This window comes from Salminus brasiliensis, chromosome 5 (assembly GCF_030463535.1).
Source record: "Salminus brasiliensis chromosome 5, fSalBra1.hap2, whole genome shotgun sequence".
NCBI lineage: Eukaryota > Metazoa > Chordata > Actinopteri > Characiformes > Bryconidae > Salminus > Salminus brasiliensis.
Window position 1 is genome coordinate 28,802,163 of NC_132882.1, and position 17,471 is coordinate 28,819,633.

At 40.9% G+C, this 17,471-nt stretch overlaps 2 protein-coding genes across 2 annotated transcripts in view; one reads left to right on the forward strand and one right to left on the reverse strand.

The window, feature by feature from the left end:
- Positions 1 to 711: 711 nt before the first annotated feature.
- Positions 712 to 6,984, forward strand: ccne2 (cyclin E2). The gene is made up of 11 exons (XM_072678908.1): positions 712 to 749; positions 1,674 to 1,716; positions 1,832 to 1,910; positions 2,016 to 2,069; positions 3,558 to 3,703; positions 3,827 to 3,962; positions 4,073 to 4,219; positions 4,316 to 4,546; positions 4,671 to 4,782; positions 4,915 to 5,072; positions 5,947 to 6,984. The coding sequence occupies exons 2-11, from the start codon at positions 1,703 to 1,705 to the stop codon at positions 6,052 to 6,054; spliced, it is 1,185 nt and encodes a 394-aa protein (XP_072535009.1). The 5' UTR covers positions 712 to 749; positions 1,674 to 1,702; the 3' UTR covers positions 6,055 to 6,984.
- A 6,764-nt stretch (positions 6,985 to 13,748) lies between these two features.
- LOC140556314 (neural-cadherin) overlaps positions 13,749 to 17,471 on the reverse strand; it is a 156,355-nt gene continuing 152,632 nt past the window's right edge. The window contains exon 33 of the mRNA XM_072680080.1: positions 13,749 to 15,745. Coding sequence (XP_072536181.1) covers positions 15,272 to 15,745 — 474 coding nt within the window. The 3' untranslated portion in view covers positions 13,749 to 15,271. The remainder of the gene's footprint in view (positions 15,746 to 17,471) is intronic.

Sequence of the window (17,471 nt, forward strand, 5' to 3'; positions counted from 1 at the left end):
GGGGCCTCTAGCGCGCCCTTCAGTTCGCCCCGTCGCTACAGACACACACACACACACACACACACACACTGCCCACTGTCGTGGAAACGTGCCACGTATTAAATATAACCATTTTTTTTGGAAATAGTCAACGATCTGCTTGATCCTCGCTGCAGTGCAGCCCGGCGGTACTGTCTCCTCCATCTGACAGTCCTCCGCTCTGGGTTTGTTTACATTCTTGGAGCACGAGCACGCTGTCTCTCACTGATCGCCTCTGATTGGCCAGACACACTATGAGACTCCTCCCCCAGTCCGCACTCATACTAGGAAGTGTCTGTTTCTCTCAGAAAAAGGTGTAAAAACCTGTAAAAACGAGTATTTTCTCTGACGGAAGTGTGCGGACTTCGTGTGTTTGGTCCTTGGGCGCCAGTTCGGTTTGACCGGGAAATCAGGAAAGCGCTCTTTTTAAAAATAATCCGCTAAACCGCGTCCGACTGCACACAGTGAGCAGCGAGCAGGCATTCAAGGTGGATTAGTCGAAAAATACTCTAACACCGGGCTTTAGGCGTCTATCGTTGTCCAGTGTATCCCTGGCCCTGTCTATAATCTGATCGTTTAAGTGTGTGAAAAGAGGCGGCGGTGTAGTTTGAATTTGTCGCGGCTCCACGGTCACCGAGATCACCGCGCACGCGCAGTGTCCGCGTCCACCCCTGCTTTATAAAGGTTGGCGCCGGCGCCAGCTGATGTCTGTTCATTCATTTCTACAGCTGGTGAGTCGCAGCAGCTCTGTCTCCCGATTTTACCGCGAAATGTTTCTATTGTAATGCTTGATGAGTACTTGGGTAGTGTCTAGGTGGTATATTGTGTGTGGGTGGGTTGTTATTTGTTTATTTGTGCGGTTAGTGGAGTAGTTAAAGCAGATTTGGAGAGCTGTAGCTAACTTAGCTGTCTAGTCAACCAGTCCTGCAGCTGTTGGCTAGCTGTTCGTGTCTGTTACCGTGCTTTTGTGAGGATACTCATTTAACAGCTTTAGATCTGATCCAGGACTTTATCGAAATCATGACTTGAGCACATTTTCTCGAGCTGATGAGTTAAAACTTTGGCTGATCAGGTACGTGGCAGTAGCGTTGGTCAGATGGCTAGTTGGTTAGCCGAGCTCTTATTCTGGAAGAGAAAGAAAAGGGAGTTGGGGAAATAGACTAGGGTGGGTTTTTATTTAAGCTGGATAAATGTGAGCATGTCTTGCACAGCTGGCCTGTTGATTAAACTGGGGATGTGTTATCAGGCAGGGCTCTTTTGTTGGTATTGTATTTGAGGCGGGTTGCCTCCAATCCAGTCCTCCCGCTTCAGCTAAATTGGCGCGGAGTCCACTTTCACAAACTCACTCGGTTGAAGAAAATCTCTGTAAAATAGCTGTTTTGGCTACTTTTTGGAGCTACTACACCTAGATGACTAACCAACATGCTTATATTTAGATGAGATTAAGGTTTGTCTAAAGAAGTGTTTTGAATATTAGTCGTTATACGTCGAGACCAGGCTAGCCGTGGATCTCTTCCTCTAGCTAGCTAATGGCTCTCTGGCCAGTTTTAGAGAGGTTTCTTTTAGCTTTGCTTGACTGTTGAGGAGAAGTAAAGGTATTTGATGTCGAAAGAAAACCCGTAAAGCTAACGTCGATGTTGCTTCATTTTTTTTAGGAGTTTCAGCAGATATTTGCCATTGGAAAATGTCAAGACGCAGGTGAGGCACTGTTTCGATAAATAATAGAAACGAAAGGCCTCTCTGTGCCTTTATTCATTTGATTTATATATTCATTTGTTTGTGTCTTAACAAATTACCGTTTTCATTTGTATAGCTGTCGTAATACTCTGCAAGAAAGAGATGAAAACGCGCCAGAGCAAAACAGCAAATGTTCAAGGAAGAGAAAAGCTGAGGTAAGCTAGTTGGGTCTGATTAGATTGCTGAAAGTCCGATTGTATGCATATTGGTGTATAATTCATCATGCCTGGTGTTTAACGTTGGTTTTACTCGTTTTACAGCCATGCAAGAGAAAAATGCCTGCATCAGCCAAGAAACAAAGCTATGAAATTCAGGTGAGTGAAGAGTTGTGTGCATGTACACCTAATGTTTCAGGGTCTCTTAAACATACGAGAGATTTACATGATTATGGTTCCCAACTTTGGTCCGAGGATCGATATTTTTGGATGGTTATTTTAAAAAAAAAAAAAAAAAAAAGAGAAAAAGGTGGCCTCTGTTTATAATGGGGGCAGTGGGTTAATTATCTCTGCGTAATGACGCAGAGGGTGAGCAGCGTCACTGTAGTCCCTCCCACTCAGCCCGCGAAATCCAGCTTTGTTCAGCTGGCGGGAGAAGAGCTGGTCTGAGCAGGGTGAACTAGACTGGGTGTGGGATTTATTTATTTATTTATTTAACATTATGCTTTTAAAAAAAAAAAAAAAAAAGGGTAAAAGAGGCTGTTTGTGCACATGTTAGTTGAGTTTGCAGGGAAATATTTTGGGTGTGAATTTATAAGGTTCCAATTAAGGTGTAACAATTACTAATACTTGTGTGTGTGTGTGTGGTATAGATGGGGTTTCTGAGTATACTGAAATATCAAAGATCAATAATCGGAGCCAGTCGGTTAAAGTCTGGTTATGATGGACACTAGCTGTCTTTGAAACTTTGCCCTATTCCCTATGTAGTGCACTACATTTTTGGTTTTGCCGTTTTGGGTTTATGTAGCAATCCCACAATGCACCGTCGTACTTGGTGCACCAACTAAGTAATGCACTTAATAGACATGGAAAACCTGTAATCTGTCGCATTTTAGTTTGACTCGAGCGCAGCTTCTCTGAAGACTGATGTTTAGGTTGTGACGCTCTCTAAAGCAAAGCACTACCTTGTCGAATTCCGATTGTGTATGTGTGCATGTGTGGTGGTCTGGGTTTTTGCATTTAGGGGACAGTGAAAATCTGTGTTCCAAACAGCAGCCTAGTCCTGCAGTGCAAATCAGAAAGTGGGAGGCTACTCTTGTCTGGGTGAATTATTAGAGAAAATGGAGGATAACAATGGAAGTTCAACGGCAGCTGCTGATTTTGTAGTGACGTTGTTGGAATAGCAACACTTCATCGTTTTCTGTTTGAATAGTGTGTTGGCTTAACATACTAGCTTGGGACTGGAGTTGTTATTGCCAATGTTGCTTTTTACTAATGCAAAATGCTAATTTTAAAAAACAATAAAATATTTAATAAACTGGCACACATCCAGAATATCTGTTTAATGCACATTGTTGTATAGAAAAGAGCTGCTGTTATGAATTATTACTAGTAATTACAATGCTCCAGTTGTGTACTGTATCTGTAATTGTACTGAATCAGTCTTTGCTATGCAGATGTTCAGGCTTCTGGAGGTTAAGCACAACTCTGTTACTGTCAAGCTCTCTGAATTAGCTTTTTTTACTATGTAAATCTTTTCTTTATACTATAGGTTTGATAATTGGGCCATTAGAAGATGTGGTGTTATTAACTAACGTTATTTACAAACTGTCTTTTTTTTTTTTTTTTTTTTTTTTTTTTTTTTAGAACCGATGGGTGGAAGGCGAGGTCAGCCCCTGTGTCCTTGTTGAGACGCCTCACAAGGAGTTGGAGGAGACGAGTAACTTGTCTGGTTTTAAACACTTCCGCTTCAAGAATCTCTTCATCAAGCCTTCTCCACTGCCTTGTCTCAGGTAGGGTTTGTTGTACAGTTGGTTATTATGTTAGTTATTACTGCTGATGAAAGATTTTCCAGTTGTGACTCTGTCCATGTGTTTAAATGTCTTACAAATGATCAACTTTTGCTGTGTCCACAGTTGGGCAAGCTCAGATGACGTGTGGATTAAGATGCTTAACAAGGAACTGAATTACATACATGACAAAAGCTTCATACAGCAGCACCCCAATCTACAGCCCAAGATGAGGGCGATTCTCCTTGACTGGCTTTTAGAGGTGTGTAGCTAATTTTGTGGCCCATGTTTCTTTAAAGCTGATCCCTGTGTGGTAGCATTTGGCTAAAATGCATTTTTTTTTTCTGCTTTTTTCAAATTTTGTCTGCTCAGGTGAGTGAAGTGTATACGCTTCATCGCGAGACGTTTTATCTGGCTCAGGACTTCTTTGATCGCTTCATGCTGACTCAGGAAGACATCAGCAAGAACCAGCTGCAGCTCATTGGCATTACCTCACTGTTCATCGCATCCAAAATGGAGGTAATTGAATGAACTGGGTTGTTTAGTGGATTCTGTACTGATAATGGGATAATCATGGATGTGTGACCAACCTATTTTATTTTTTAATAAATGCAGGAAATCTACCCACCAAAGCTTCAAGAGTTTGCTTATGTAACGGACGGTGCCTGTGACGAGGAAGAAATCCTTGAAATGGAACTCGTTATGCTGAAAGCACTGAACTGGCAACTTTGCCCAGAAACGGTCATCTCTTGGTTGAAACTTTACGCTCAAGTGGACTCTCTGAAAGAAAGCCCAAATTTCCTTGTGCCTCAGTTTTCTCAGGAAACCTACATACAAATAACCCAAGTGAGTATGCATTTTTGAGGATGATGATTATTATTATTAATAATAAGTAATTTATTTTAAAACCATGTGTTAATTACTATATTGTTACCGCTGACACTGATGGCATGGTTTTCTGTTTCTGCAGTTGCTGGATCTTTGTATACTGGACATTAACTCATTAGATTATCAGTATGGAGTTCTGGCTGCTGCTGCATTTTGTCACTTTACCTCCTTTGAAACTGTGCAGAGAGTATCAGGTAAGGGTGAATGTTTGTAAAGTTTGTCATTCATAGATGTAAACTTGACTTGGACTCTCTTCTGATTTTTCTTTTGCTGAAAATTATGGTGGAGTCGAGAGTGACTTATGTTTTTGTCCTTATTTGTGTAAGGTCTGACATGGGACAGTATATCCAGCTGTGTGCGCTGGATGGCACCCTTCATGAGGACTGTGAGTGCATGTGGCAGGGCCAGGCTGAAGGACTTCAAGAAAGTGGCAACAGAAGACCGACACAACATTCAGACTCATGTAGACTATCTCACCATGTTGGTGAGTCATTTGAAATTCACTTTGTGTGTAAATGTAATTGATGATACGAAACCTCATGAGTGTCTTGCACTGCTTGAGTCTTAAAATGGGGTTTTAACTTGATTCACTTGGATCATTTTATTTAAATGAATACAGGCTTGTACAGTACATCAAAACACTGTTTGGCTTTGATGCATTAGTGTAAGGGCAATAGACTGAGACTGGGTGCATGGACAAGAAGCACAAAGACAAATCCAATAAAAATACAAATGTGCATGACTGCTGGGTGAGTTAAGACAAAGTTAATACTAATACTTAATGGAGTTCAGGAGTGTTTATTCTGAGGTAGACCAGTCTGGTGTTGTAAACAGCATCACGTATGTAAATAAGTGATTGGTAATCCTCTTTAAATTCGCTTAAAGGCCATGATGAAGTATTATGTACAGTGCAAAAGACTTATGCCCCTATAAAAATGGAATTAGACAAAATCTGGAACCAAGCTTTTGTTCAAACTAGTGCAAGATGTCAACTGCTTGCTTGCTTAAATTTTTTATTTAATAATAAAAAAATTAAAAAAATAGCAAAAACACTTAACTGCCGAGACTGTTTTAATATGTGCAAGCGCCTAAAACCTCTGCATGGTACTGTGTATACTGTGTTCAGATCAGTCCATCAACCAAAAATATATACCAGATAACAGTGCACTGGTCACAAACAGATCCCAGATGAAGGCCTAAAAGATACATGATGGTCAAACCTAAAGATTCATTCTTCATCTCGCAGCCTATCATTGCTGTTCCATCTAGCTGCATAAAATGAGTGGTAATGCTAGTATGCAAGTATCTTAAAGCTACTAAAAAGCCCTGAATTTCATTAACTTTATGTTTTTTTGCAGAATGACTCTCATCAGCGACAGCAAGAGAGCTTGGACCGGTTATCTCCAGTGCCTGTTGGAGGCCTCCTGACTCCACCCAAGAGCACAGAGAAGCCCCCGAATGTCTGAGAGGCTTAACAGGGCCACCATCTGCTGGCCAGTCCTCATTTCTAATCTACGTGACCTGGTAGTCCCAGCTCATGACTGCCCTTCTGCTGCCACTACAAGTTTAAAAAGGCCAAAGTGGCCTAAAGAGACATGGACCTAAGATACAGATGTTCCCACATAACCGTTATGCTGGGATTATGTACATCTGTCTCGGGAAGAGCAACGCAGGCTGAGTCGTGGTGACCTACACGTTTCACAAAATGGTAGTTGGGTGAGTGTTTCTCAAAATGGAGTTGAAGCAGTCCGATGTGCCTTTCATCAAAGACTCATACCAGTGTTTACAAGTATTTGAGCCCTATAGAGAATTGTATCAGGGCTACTATTTGTCAGACAGGTTCGGAGCCAGTGGCAGTGTTCTAAAATTGCTGCTCCTGTGAGGTTGGAGAACTTTATTTGAGATTTTTTGAGATTTTTTAAGTGTGTGTGCGTGTGTGTGGACTGGGAAGTGTACCATGCTGCTGCTGCTCTAGTCAATGGTGCTGTTAACCTTTTGGTATTGTGAAGAGCTCCTGCAGAGTACACGAAGTTATGAAGTCTGTTTACTCTTCTTGGGAACCCCAACATGAGCTTGGCTAATTTTAAAATGGTAAAGTGTATTGCATGTTACATTTTTGTTTTGTTTTAAATTACTTTTTATTGCCGAAGGCAAATATTTAATTTAATGTGTTTGTTATTTATGAATTTGTACCTAAAATAACTAAGTTGCAGTATTGTACTGAACCGTACATATGTAGCATAGCCTGACAACTTCATTCCCAGTGAGCTAGGAGCCAAATCCAATGCCTGTAAACTGAAAGATGGTGTAAAATGAACCCTATAAAGCTGTACAGGAGATGTATGTACATATGGAGATGTTAATGTTTCCAGTGCTTTAAATGTGTAATTATTAAATGCGTGTCAATGGTTAAATTGTCTGGTGTATATTTTTATGGCTATTCTGCATACCCCACAAGTGGGCCTGCCTCAGATTGTAGCCAGTGCTGGTGTATTAGGTTTGCTGGATCTGAGGTTAATGGAGACCAACTAGCAAAATGGTCTTGCTCATGTGCTTTAACATGATGTAAAGTACTGTTACAGTGTAAAGTCAATCCCTGCTGGGGAAGAAAAACAAGCTAAAGACCTCCTTCTGATGGTCAAGGTAGCTAGTTAAAGCTGGGCGCCCAGGTAAGAGCATACACTGGCATAAGCATCCTTCCCTTGATGAGCCTGTGTAGATTAAGCTGTAGTTTAATCTAAGGAAGGTGGGGGATTTGTGCATTTCTGACTTCAGTAAGAATCATTTTACATGCAATACTTTCTAGTAATCCTTGTGCACTTTACTGTAGTGTGGAAATGTGCTACACAGCTGCTGGCTTGGGTAGTCAGTCAGCCCCTCTGGGGGGGACCTAGCTATCCAACTGGCTACCCCACCCTTCCAGGCTGAAGCTAGACTGCGGTAAGAAAGCTGGGTGTTAATAAACTGAAATTTTTTTGAGTCTTATTGCCTCAGTGACAAATTGTACTTTCGAGGCCGAAGTGTCGCCTTCACACTTCATTTGCCTGCTTAAATGTGGAGATGTGAAGGAGGTCGACTCGCTGCTTTTATAATGCAGTGAGAGGCTGTTTTTGGCAGGGGGGTGTGAAATGGTGTGAAGAAGCCCCCCCAGTACGTTTATCCTAATTATACTCCTCCTAAAATGGAGGTTCTCAAACGTTTGGAGCCGCGCCTCCAAAAATGTCGGCTGATGTTGATAAACACTGCAGCGGTTCAGCGGTTCAGCCGTGTCCCCTTCTCTGTGTTCCGGGGTGTCGCTGACCTGCTCGTGCTCAACAGCCGGTGTGGAAACAGTAATTACAGAGATCCTGGAGTATTAAAGTAGAAATATTATATTTAGAGACTTAAATCTTTCCTCAAAGTAATAAATTATTCCCTCAGTTTTATTAAAGTGTCTCTAATTATTAGTCTCATAGGGACTCTAGGATTTGTCAAAATGATGACAAGCTAGCTAATTCTGCAGATAAGGGCCAAACATGTTTTAATTCAATTAAATAATTATTAAAAAAAATATATATATATATATATTTAAAAACAAAGATCTCAGCCAACAGTGTAAGGGACAGTTTCTTTATTAATTTTTTTATTTTTTATTTATGAAAATTGACATTTATTTATTGACCCAAACTCTGACACATCAGAAAGCCTAATATTTAAATTCTTCAACCAGAATGTAAAGTCCTGGAGTATCTAATAAGAGTAACACTGTAACACTGTTAACTAATAATATGCCTTTTATATGATATAATTGTATACATTTTTTATTCACACGATCACTATCACACAAAAAATCTGATTCTGAAAGTCCTTAAATTTGTATATATCAGTTTAATGAAGTGTTCTCAGGTAAAAGCATGTAGGTTAGCTGCTGTTTTAATAAACAAACAAAAATAAATATAGCCTGTCGACATATTTCTTTGAGAAAAAGACAATCTTAAGGTGTTGACAGTTACTGACAATGTTGACAAACAATTCCACAATTCCTGACTAATATGATCATTATAGGAAGGCGGTTGGACGTTAAAGCTGGGACTGCAGTGATATTAACATTATTGAACAGTAATAACATTGACAGTCATAATATATCAGACCAATTGTCTTACCGTTGCATCCACAAAGAGCAGGAAATGGAGAAGAGGATGTTAGGTTGACCATGTGTAATTTATTTAGGATAGGATGGAGAGAAAAAAACCTGACAGAAAGGATGGAAAGCGAGGACACAACAAGAGAGTTTTTTAAAATGGAAAATTATATAAAAATTATATACAAATAATTATACAAAAATTATATATTATTATAAGTTTGAAGTATGTGTATGATTATGATGGTTATTTTAATGCATTTGTAGTATTTTTATTTCTGAATTTGACATTGTAACTTCTTGCTAAGCAGCATGTTTTTTTTTGAGAACAAAGCCTGCATTTAAAGAAATTCTGATAATGATTTAAAAATATATGAAATAAATTTCATGAACATACACTGGTCCTCCAGAGTAACCTTTCAAGTAATTGTATTATTAATAATGTCTTTATTTTTTTTTTAATCACAAACAAGACTTTTAGACATAGAGCATCTTTTTATCTCAAAAATCAGTGAGCCAAAAAGTCAGTGGCAATATTTAAGGTCATCATTAAGGAAAAATTGATTCAAAATCATCATAAAAATATAAATCAGCTACCAAAATGACCTTGTGGAGCCCCATGTTGAGAACCACTGCTCTTAAAAAGCTGAGCTGTGAGGGCCTCCGCTCGTAGGTGTTTCTCCAGACAAACTGGCTGGAGTAGAAGCCACGGGGCTCCTCTTCTCACAATACTGCTGTTGTGTGAGTCTTTGTGTACTCCAGGGAAAGTGGACCCCCGCCTTAGTGGCCCTCAGCTCCCCCATAACACACATAGCTCTATTAAATGCTCCCCCCAACACACACACACCAACAATCACGCAAACAAAGAGTTACCCCTCCCCTTCTCCCAGTGTCCCAGATGCAGCTATTAAGAGATTGTTCATGTTCTCTGGAAGATTCAGTTGACCTACACTTGGACACTACAAAAGACCATATATATATATTTAAAATATATATAATATAAAAATTGAGATATGGACTCTAATGGGATAAGTCACAATGAAATAAACTGGTGGTTTAGGCTGCTGGTCTGCTGCTGGTTTAGCTGGTTAGCCAGTATGGTCATGTTGGTTGACTATTTTACCAGCACTCAAACCACATGCTGGTTTTGCTGGTGATTATTTAGGCTAATCTCTGGTAGGCTAGGCTGTTCTCTGAACACACACACACACACACACACACACACACACACACACACACACACACACACACACACATATATATATATATATATATATATATATATATATGTGTGTGTGTGTGCTTATATCACTTCATATCTTCACATATATATTAATACAGTTTAAAACAGTATAACTGTGTGATTACACACCACTTTATTATTTCAGGTCAAAGTTCTGCCCAAACTTTCAGAGGACGAAACCTTTCAGAGGAACCAAGACTCACAGGGGGGAACCCATCCTCCTCCGGTCAGAACTAGTTATACATTTGATAAAGTCACCGTATCACCGTATCATCATCATGTAAGTCTGACTGTTATGCTCAGATATACTGATGTAGTCAACAGTAGGGGTGGTAAGAATATAACTAGTTGTGAATGCTTTTATATCTTCAGTTCAATATTTATTTATAATTAACATACTTTGTATGTAAATTAATGTTGTGGCCCGGGTAATTTGCTTTGATAGAGACAGTGCATTTAATTCCAAATGCATGGTGTCGAAGAGTCATCGCCTGTTTTTTTTTTGTAGTTTTAGGAACTATTTTGATAAGATAGGATAGATAAGATAGTCCTTTATTAGTCCCGCAGTGGAGAAATTCTCATTGATGCTTTAATCGCTGTGATTCTGGTGAGCTCTGCTTTAGATCTTTTGGAATAAGTGATTCTCTCTCCCTTCTCAGACTAAGTGCTAACCCTCAAGACCTTCAGAGAAGACCTATTGATTTCTGGAAAGTAGAAAACACATGTACATACAGTGCCCTCCATAAGGTTTGGGACAACCCCTGGGACAGGACATTTTCCTCTGATGTGTCTCTCTGCTCCACAGTCAAACATTTCTAATCAAACCCATCAGACGTGGATAAAGTTCCTCATTCCATGCATACATTTCAGTTCCATCACGATGAAATTACAACACCTTTTACACAAATCCCCCTCAGTCTCCACACATTTGGCTTCACATGTGTTTATGATCACTCAGGTTTGTTCCATTGCTTCATTAGTGCAGGTATAAGATACCAAAGCTTGCTTCTAAGCTTACAAACACATATGGAGTCTGTAGTTGCCTTTGTTTAGCATACGATAAGATCTGAGTCTGGAAAACAAGAAAAAATCATTAGAGACATCAGTCAAACCTTGGGGGTATTTAAATCATCTGAGTGGAATAACAATAAAAAGAGAATAATGCACTACTGAGCTCATCAATCGCATTGGGACTGAGACCTCCTTATTCAAATCAAATTTTATTTGTCACATACATAGTCATACACAGTATAACTTGCAGTGAAATGCTTTTTTGACAGTCTGCCCACATCAAGCTATACAATAAAGATCTACATTTAACTTAACTAAACCTTAACTTAATGAAGTAAAGTGCAAAAGTGCAAAAGAAAAATGAAATAAAAAAATAAAAATAGAATAAGTTACATTTAAGTTAAAAAATAAAATATAAAAATATGAAAATATATAAATATAAGCAAAAAAATAAAAATACAAATATATATACACAGATGAAATAGTGCGTGTCTGTGTGTGTGTATATATATATATATATATATATATATATATATATATATACATACATATGTACATATTTATCTGTATGTGAGTGTATGTGTGAGTTAAAAAGAAATATTTTCATTATTGTCCGTAGTGTGTTTTCCGCGAGCCATGGTTGTGTATTGTGTATCTCATTCTCTCTGTGTTAGCCTTCAGGGTTCTTAAGCGTTTCCCCGAGGGCAACAGAGAAAACAGTCCATTGTTGGGATGACTGGGGTCCTTCACAATCTTCTTGGCCTTGGTCCAACACCGCTTCTTGTAGATGGACTGCAGGTCAGGAAACTCCATCCTAGTGATTCGCTCTGCTGAACGTCTCACTCGTCGTAGCGCTTGCCTGTCCTGCTTGGTGCTGTTCCCAAACCAGACTGTGATGTTCCCCGTGAGGATGCTCTCGATGGTGCAGGAGTAGAAGGATCGTAGTACCTTGGAGGGCAGTCTGAAGTCCCTCAGTCGTCTCAGGTGGTATAGGCGCTGACGAGCCTTCTTCGTTATGGTGTTGATGTGGCAACTCCATGACAAGTCCTGAGAGATGGTCACTCCAAGGTATTTGAAGCTTCCTACCCTATCCACCACCGTTCCACTGATGTGGACAGGTTGGTAGCTCCTCTGCTGTTTCCTGCTAAAGTCCACAATCAGCTCCTTCGTTTTGCTGGCATTTAGCTGGAGATTATTATCCTGGCACCAGTTCTCCAGGGTTCTAATCTCTTCCAGGTAGGCCTTCTTGTTATTTCCTGAGATCAGGCCCACCACAACTGTGTCGTCAGCAAACTTAATGATGTTGGTGGAGCTGGAAGCGGCTTTGCAGTCTGAGGTGTACAGCGAGTACAGCAGAGGGCTAAGGACACAGCCCTGAGGGGCTCCGGTACTGAGAGTGAGGGTGGGTGAGACATGTTTGCCTACCCGAACAGCTTGTGGTCTGTTTGTGAGGAAGATTACTGTATTATTACTGTACCACTGCATCTGTGAGACATGGTGGTGGGGGTACTGGCACACATTGATATAACCTCCAAAGCCTGTAGCACAAGAAATTCTGAGGTGTATAGGAACATCTTATCTGCTTAAGATCCAGGAAATGCCTCCAAACTCATTGGGTGGTCTGCTTGTGGTCTGTTTGTGAGGAAGATTACTGTATTATTACTGTACCACTGCATCTGTGAGACATGGTGGTGGGGGTACTGGCACACATTGATATAACCTCCGAAGCATGTAGCACAAGAAATTCTGAGGTGTATAGGAACATCTTATCTGCTTAAGATCCAGGAAATGCCTCCAAATTCATTGGGTGGTGATGCATGATCATTGGGGGGTTGGTGTGGCACAGCAGATAAAACCACTAGCTGCCAGTGAGCTATTACACCATGTGGGAGACCAGGGTTTGATTCCCAGTCTGGGTGACCGTATGCTGCGCTACACCAATAAGAGTCCTTGGGCAAGACTCCTAACACTACATTGGCCCAACTCTGTAATACGAGTCACCTTGTAAGTCGCTCTGGATAAGAGCGTCAGCTAAATGCCGTAAATGTAAATGTAAATGATCCCAAACACACTGCTAATCAACCCAGTTATAAAGTTTTTGCCAGAAAATTTAAAAGAACAAGGCTCTGAAAAACAAGCATGGGCTTAAGATGGCTGCATTAGAGGCTTAGCAAAGCTCAGACTTCGAGCAGTCGTTATGGTGTTCTGGAATGAGGAGGACTGTGTAAAACGTGGTGAAGCCTAAGTATATGCTTAAATCCTTATTAAAGTCTGAAATGTGTACATAACACATAGCCTCTGTATAGTAGTCAAGGTTTACCACTGTCGGACATGAATGGGTTCACCACCTAAACCCTATGTAGCGTCTGTTCCTCACTGCTAGACTAGCCGGCTAAGTGCGTCAAGAAGAACTAAAGGGGGAATGACACTGATATAGAAATAACAACTAGAACTGCTTTATCTGTACGTTCATCCATCTTCTTACCTGCTTTTTTCTAGGGTCACGGTTGGTCCAGAGCCTTCTGGGAATCATAGGGCGCAATGCAGAAATACCAGTCCATCGCTGTGTACCACACACAAGCAGTCAAGCATTCACACCTAGAGGTAATTTAGCATTGCCAGTTCACTTACTGTGTGCTTTTTTGGATGGCGGGAGGAAGCCAGAATACCAAAAGTACCCAGAGTACCTGGAGGGAACCCACACGGACACAGGGCACAGGACACACCTTACAGTGAATTGCTTTAAGGAAACATTTTATTTATTAAAATTCAAATACAAAAAGGAATATTTTAAACGTTTGATTTCTAGAAAACATACATATGTACATTATATTACAAGGATGGCGTGATGGCTATGAGCAGGAGAAAGTGGAATGTTTGTAGTATTGATAGCGCACACACACACACACACATGCATGCTGTTTGGGCCTGTGAGCCCAGGCTTGGCCTTTGGGACTGAAGTCTTTAAATCCTGTCTATACTGGTGTACTTGTCTATAATGAAACAGCAGCAGTTTCTGTTGAACTGCTCTGGTCTTGTGCGCAGCTCTTCTTGGTTCAAATTCCTCACTCGCAACAGCTGGTTTAGTTTAGATCTATTCAAAACGAACAGAATACAGTTTGTCAAGTCAACGCAATGTCTGCGGTGCACAGATCCTTAAATAAAAATATTAAAGAACCAAGAAAATCCAAGGAAGAAACCAATACCAATTGTACACATATCTATAAAACAAGCTTTATAGGATAACACTGTTTCTTAGGACTCCATTAAAAATATAAAGTGAGGATCATTTTGGAAGTCTGGTATCTTTGCTTCTACAGCAACAAAAATAGAACTATGTTAATTTAGACCGTTGAAAACATTTTCAAGCAGGTACATATTTTTGTGATTGTATTTTTCGCTTTTTTGACTTTGACACACCGCAGTCTTTCCTTAGCTGTTATTATACAATACATTCAACTGATTTCATCAGTGTCACCTTGATTTAACACATCCGACTGAGGTGTGAGAGAAGATGGGCTTCACACAAGGATCCCTCCTCCACAAGGGAGACAGAAGGAATGGCAGAAGTCTTTTTTTTGTTGTTGTTCAGAAAAATCAACACAGTGGACACCCATTGACAGGATTTATGCCAGAGTGCAAAAGCTCATCTACTTTAGAGCCATGTTTGTAGGAGCAGCAGCAGAGCATTCATTTACTGCCACCTCAGACAACTCCGATGTCCCTCTGCAGCAGCCTTAAGGTGCCTTGCAGGGCAGGTGCCCTGTTTTGGAAATAAATGGAGGGAACACAGAATTCATCACTAGGGTTGAGGTATTTCTCACTGGTGCTAAACAGGTCATGCTCTGACTGGCCGTTTTCAATGGGATAACGAAGAAGTCTCTCCTCCTGCAGACGGAAACAACGTGAAAATAACTCGACACAGAAAACGGCATCTCAAACAACGCAAGCGACTCTCCTCTGGCTTTTGTTCCATGTGTAAAACGGCTCTCATCTCTCAAGGCTAAAATAAATATGGTACACTTAAACAGTTCACACAGGAAACAAAGACTCAATAAATAAGGAGCATCTATCATCCAGTATCCGTCCTCCTGTTCATCTTAAAGCTTCCGTGGCAGTTTCACAAAGGAAAAGATGGATCGCTGCCGGTCTGTTTAAAGTTTATTTTCTTGCCTTTTGAAGGAAACTTGATAAAAGATGCAGAACAAAGGAAGATGAGAAGCTGGGGTATTACTGGCGTGTTCACAAGGGTGTTTCGGCCTCCAGAAAAGACGCTGAAGGCTACCACAACGTCCTTGGGACAGCGTCCTTATTGAAGTTGCTCAAGGCTTCTGCTCTGGCCGGAGTTCTGACTCTGGACAGCTTCCTTGTAGGTGAGGGCCAGCTCCGGCCTGCGATACAACTCACTCAAGCCCTCGAACTTGGGCCCCCAGTTGCGCAGGCAGTTGTAGTTGAAGTCGTCCTCCGGGATGGCCGAGCTGAGTGAGCTGAGGCTGCCTGCGCCGGACCCCTCCCCCTCTATGCAGTACACGTGGTAGGTGTCCATGGGGAATGCCAGGCTGTCGTTGTCTGCCTCCCAGATGATGCGCGTCACGTAGTTCTTGAAGTCCATGGCACAGTGTGTGCTGCAGCCCGGGTTGTGGTGGTAGGCCAGCGGCCCGCCAGGGAGCACCTCCTCCTGAGAGCCCTGAGAGGACTTGATGAGAGGGGCTGTGGTGCAAGATGATGACTGGGACAGGCTGGAGCACAGCGGCCTCTTCAGCTCTGTGATATCATAGGCATTCTGGAGGGAGATGTGAAAAGACAGAAGGATTCAAAACACTTAGACTGTCGCTGTAGTGCCCCTTTGTGGCACCGCTCAGAAAAGCCTGCGCTTGCGTTACAACATTTCTGAATGCAGCTACATACGAAACCCTGTGTAGCTTGAAGAATCTGAATCTTTGAACTTTAGCCTTCGCAAAGGTATGGGTGGAGTAGGTGGGGTGGGTACTCATATGGGGACCAAGTCATATCCTGACAAGGATGCTGAATCTCCTGTTTACTCTCCTAGGCAGCCCACAAGGGTTGTGGCTTGGTAGGCACTCCAGATATCCAAATGTGGTGCACAACCACTGAAAGAAAGTGAGTTCCTTAAAATATCTCCCCTTTGAAGCTCATTTTAATAATTGTGCTCAATTTTAGTCAAATTAACTTCATACACATAAGTATAGAGGGACATTGTAATGCCCTTTTAAAACCCTTATTATGGCCTGAACAAGTCAGCTGGTAACTGACTGCCGGTCAATTACTACATCATTAAGCATTAACAAGCAGTAACTGGGGGATTATACGTTCTGTCGATTCGACATCTTAACCCATTGTGCTACATTTTAAATGGCCATTGCTATGCACTTATTAAGCCTTATCAAGCCAATAGAGGTTAAACTGAATGCTAATTAACTGGCTGCTCATTACTACAACAGAGCAATGTAATCTTTGGTTAGCTGACTGTTCTTTATTTATCACTGAGCATAAAGTATCAAACTCATAAAGCACATTAACTTCGAGCTTGTTAGCATCGAGCTGATTCTAGTTTAAAATGAGCTTCACTTTCCATAGACCGAGCCAAGACTGAGACAGTTCATTCATGCTGTCCAGACTGGAGTACTGCAACACTATACAATACACAAACAGTGCTCTGGACAGTGCCTTATGCACTCTAGTAATGAGCAGTTAATTCATTATTTAATTACCAATGACAGGTTTGTTAAGGTTTACTAAAGCTTCACAAGGGCTTTATAACCTCCCTATACTGAACCAATCAGCTATGATAGATTACATAGATAACAAGTGTAGGGCTACAGTTGTTTTTACCTATGCAGTACAATATGTTTTAGTGTTTATTGATAATAGTAGGTCATACAGTGTCAGAAACCACAAGCAAGTCTACTTGGGACAACAGCACTGTTTAAGGTAATGTGAGATCACGTAAGCAGTGCACGTGTGCTTCTGTGCTCAATAGTGTTAAACATTAGACACAAACATTGGACCTTAATCATGTCTTTGCTAACTGAATAAACTGAAATAAAGGGCAATGAAGGTTGATATTTTGCTGATCTATTGTTTTGAGCTCTCTGAGTGTTAAAAGAGTTTCAGAGTAGATTAGTATGAAAGTGTATGTCCCATAGCTCATGGATCATTTCTATCAGGTAAAAGGAAGCAAGACAAATAGATATACACAAGAAGGACATGAGATACACCAAAGGCATGTAGCCTCAAGGTACTGAACAAGTTGTACAACTAATTGGAGTAGCTAAAGATACACAGTGCAGTACAGTTGACATTAAAGCTAGCATCCTGCAGTTCAGCGTTACTGTTTAATCTTAAATCCAGGGTGGAGGAGTACAAAGACAACGCAGCACAAGGTCTCAGTGTTTAACGACTTACACACTGCCTGAGCCAGGAAATATACAGGGGACCGTTCACCATGTTACACCATTTGTATACATATATATGGTACACCACCTGCC

Bases quoted from the DNA above. Each gene is read 5' to 3' on its own strand.
- ccne2 (XM_072678908.1), top strand. The intron at 4,220-4,315 runs GTAATTGAATGA...TAATAAATGCAG, and splicing joins TCATCGCATCCAAAATGGAG to GAAATCTACCCACCAAAGCT. The intron at 5,073-5,946 runs GTGAGTCATTTG...GTTTTTTTGCAG, and splicing joins TAGACTATCTCACCATGTTG to AATGACTCTCATCAGCGACA.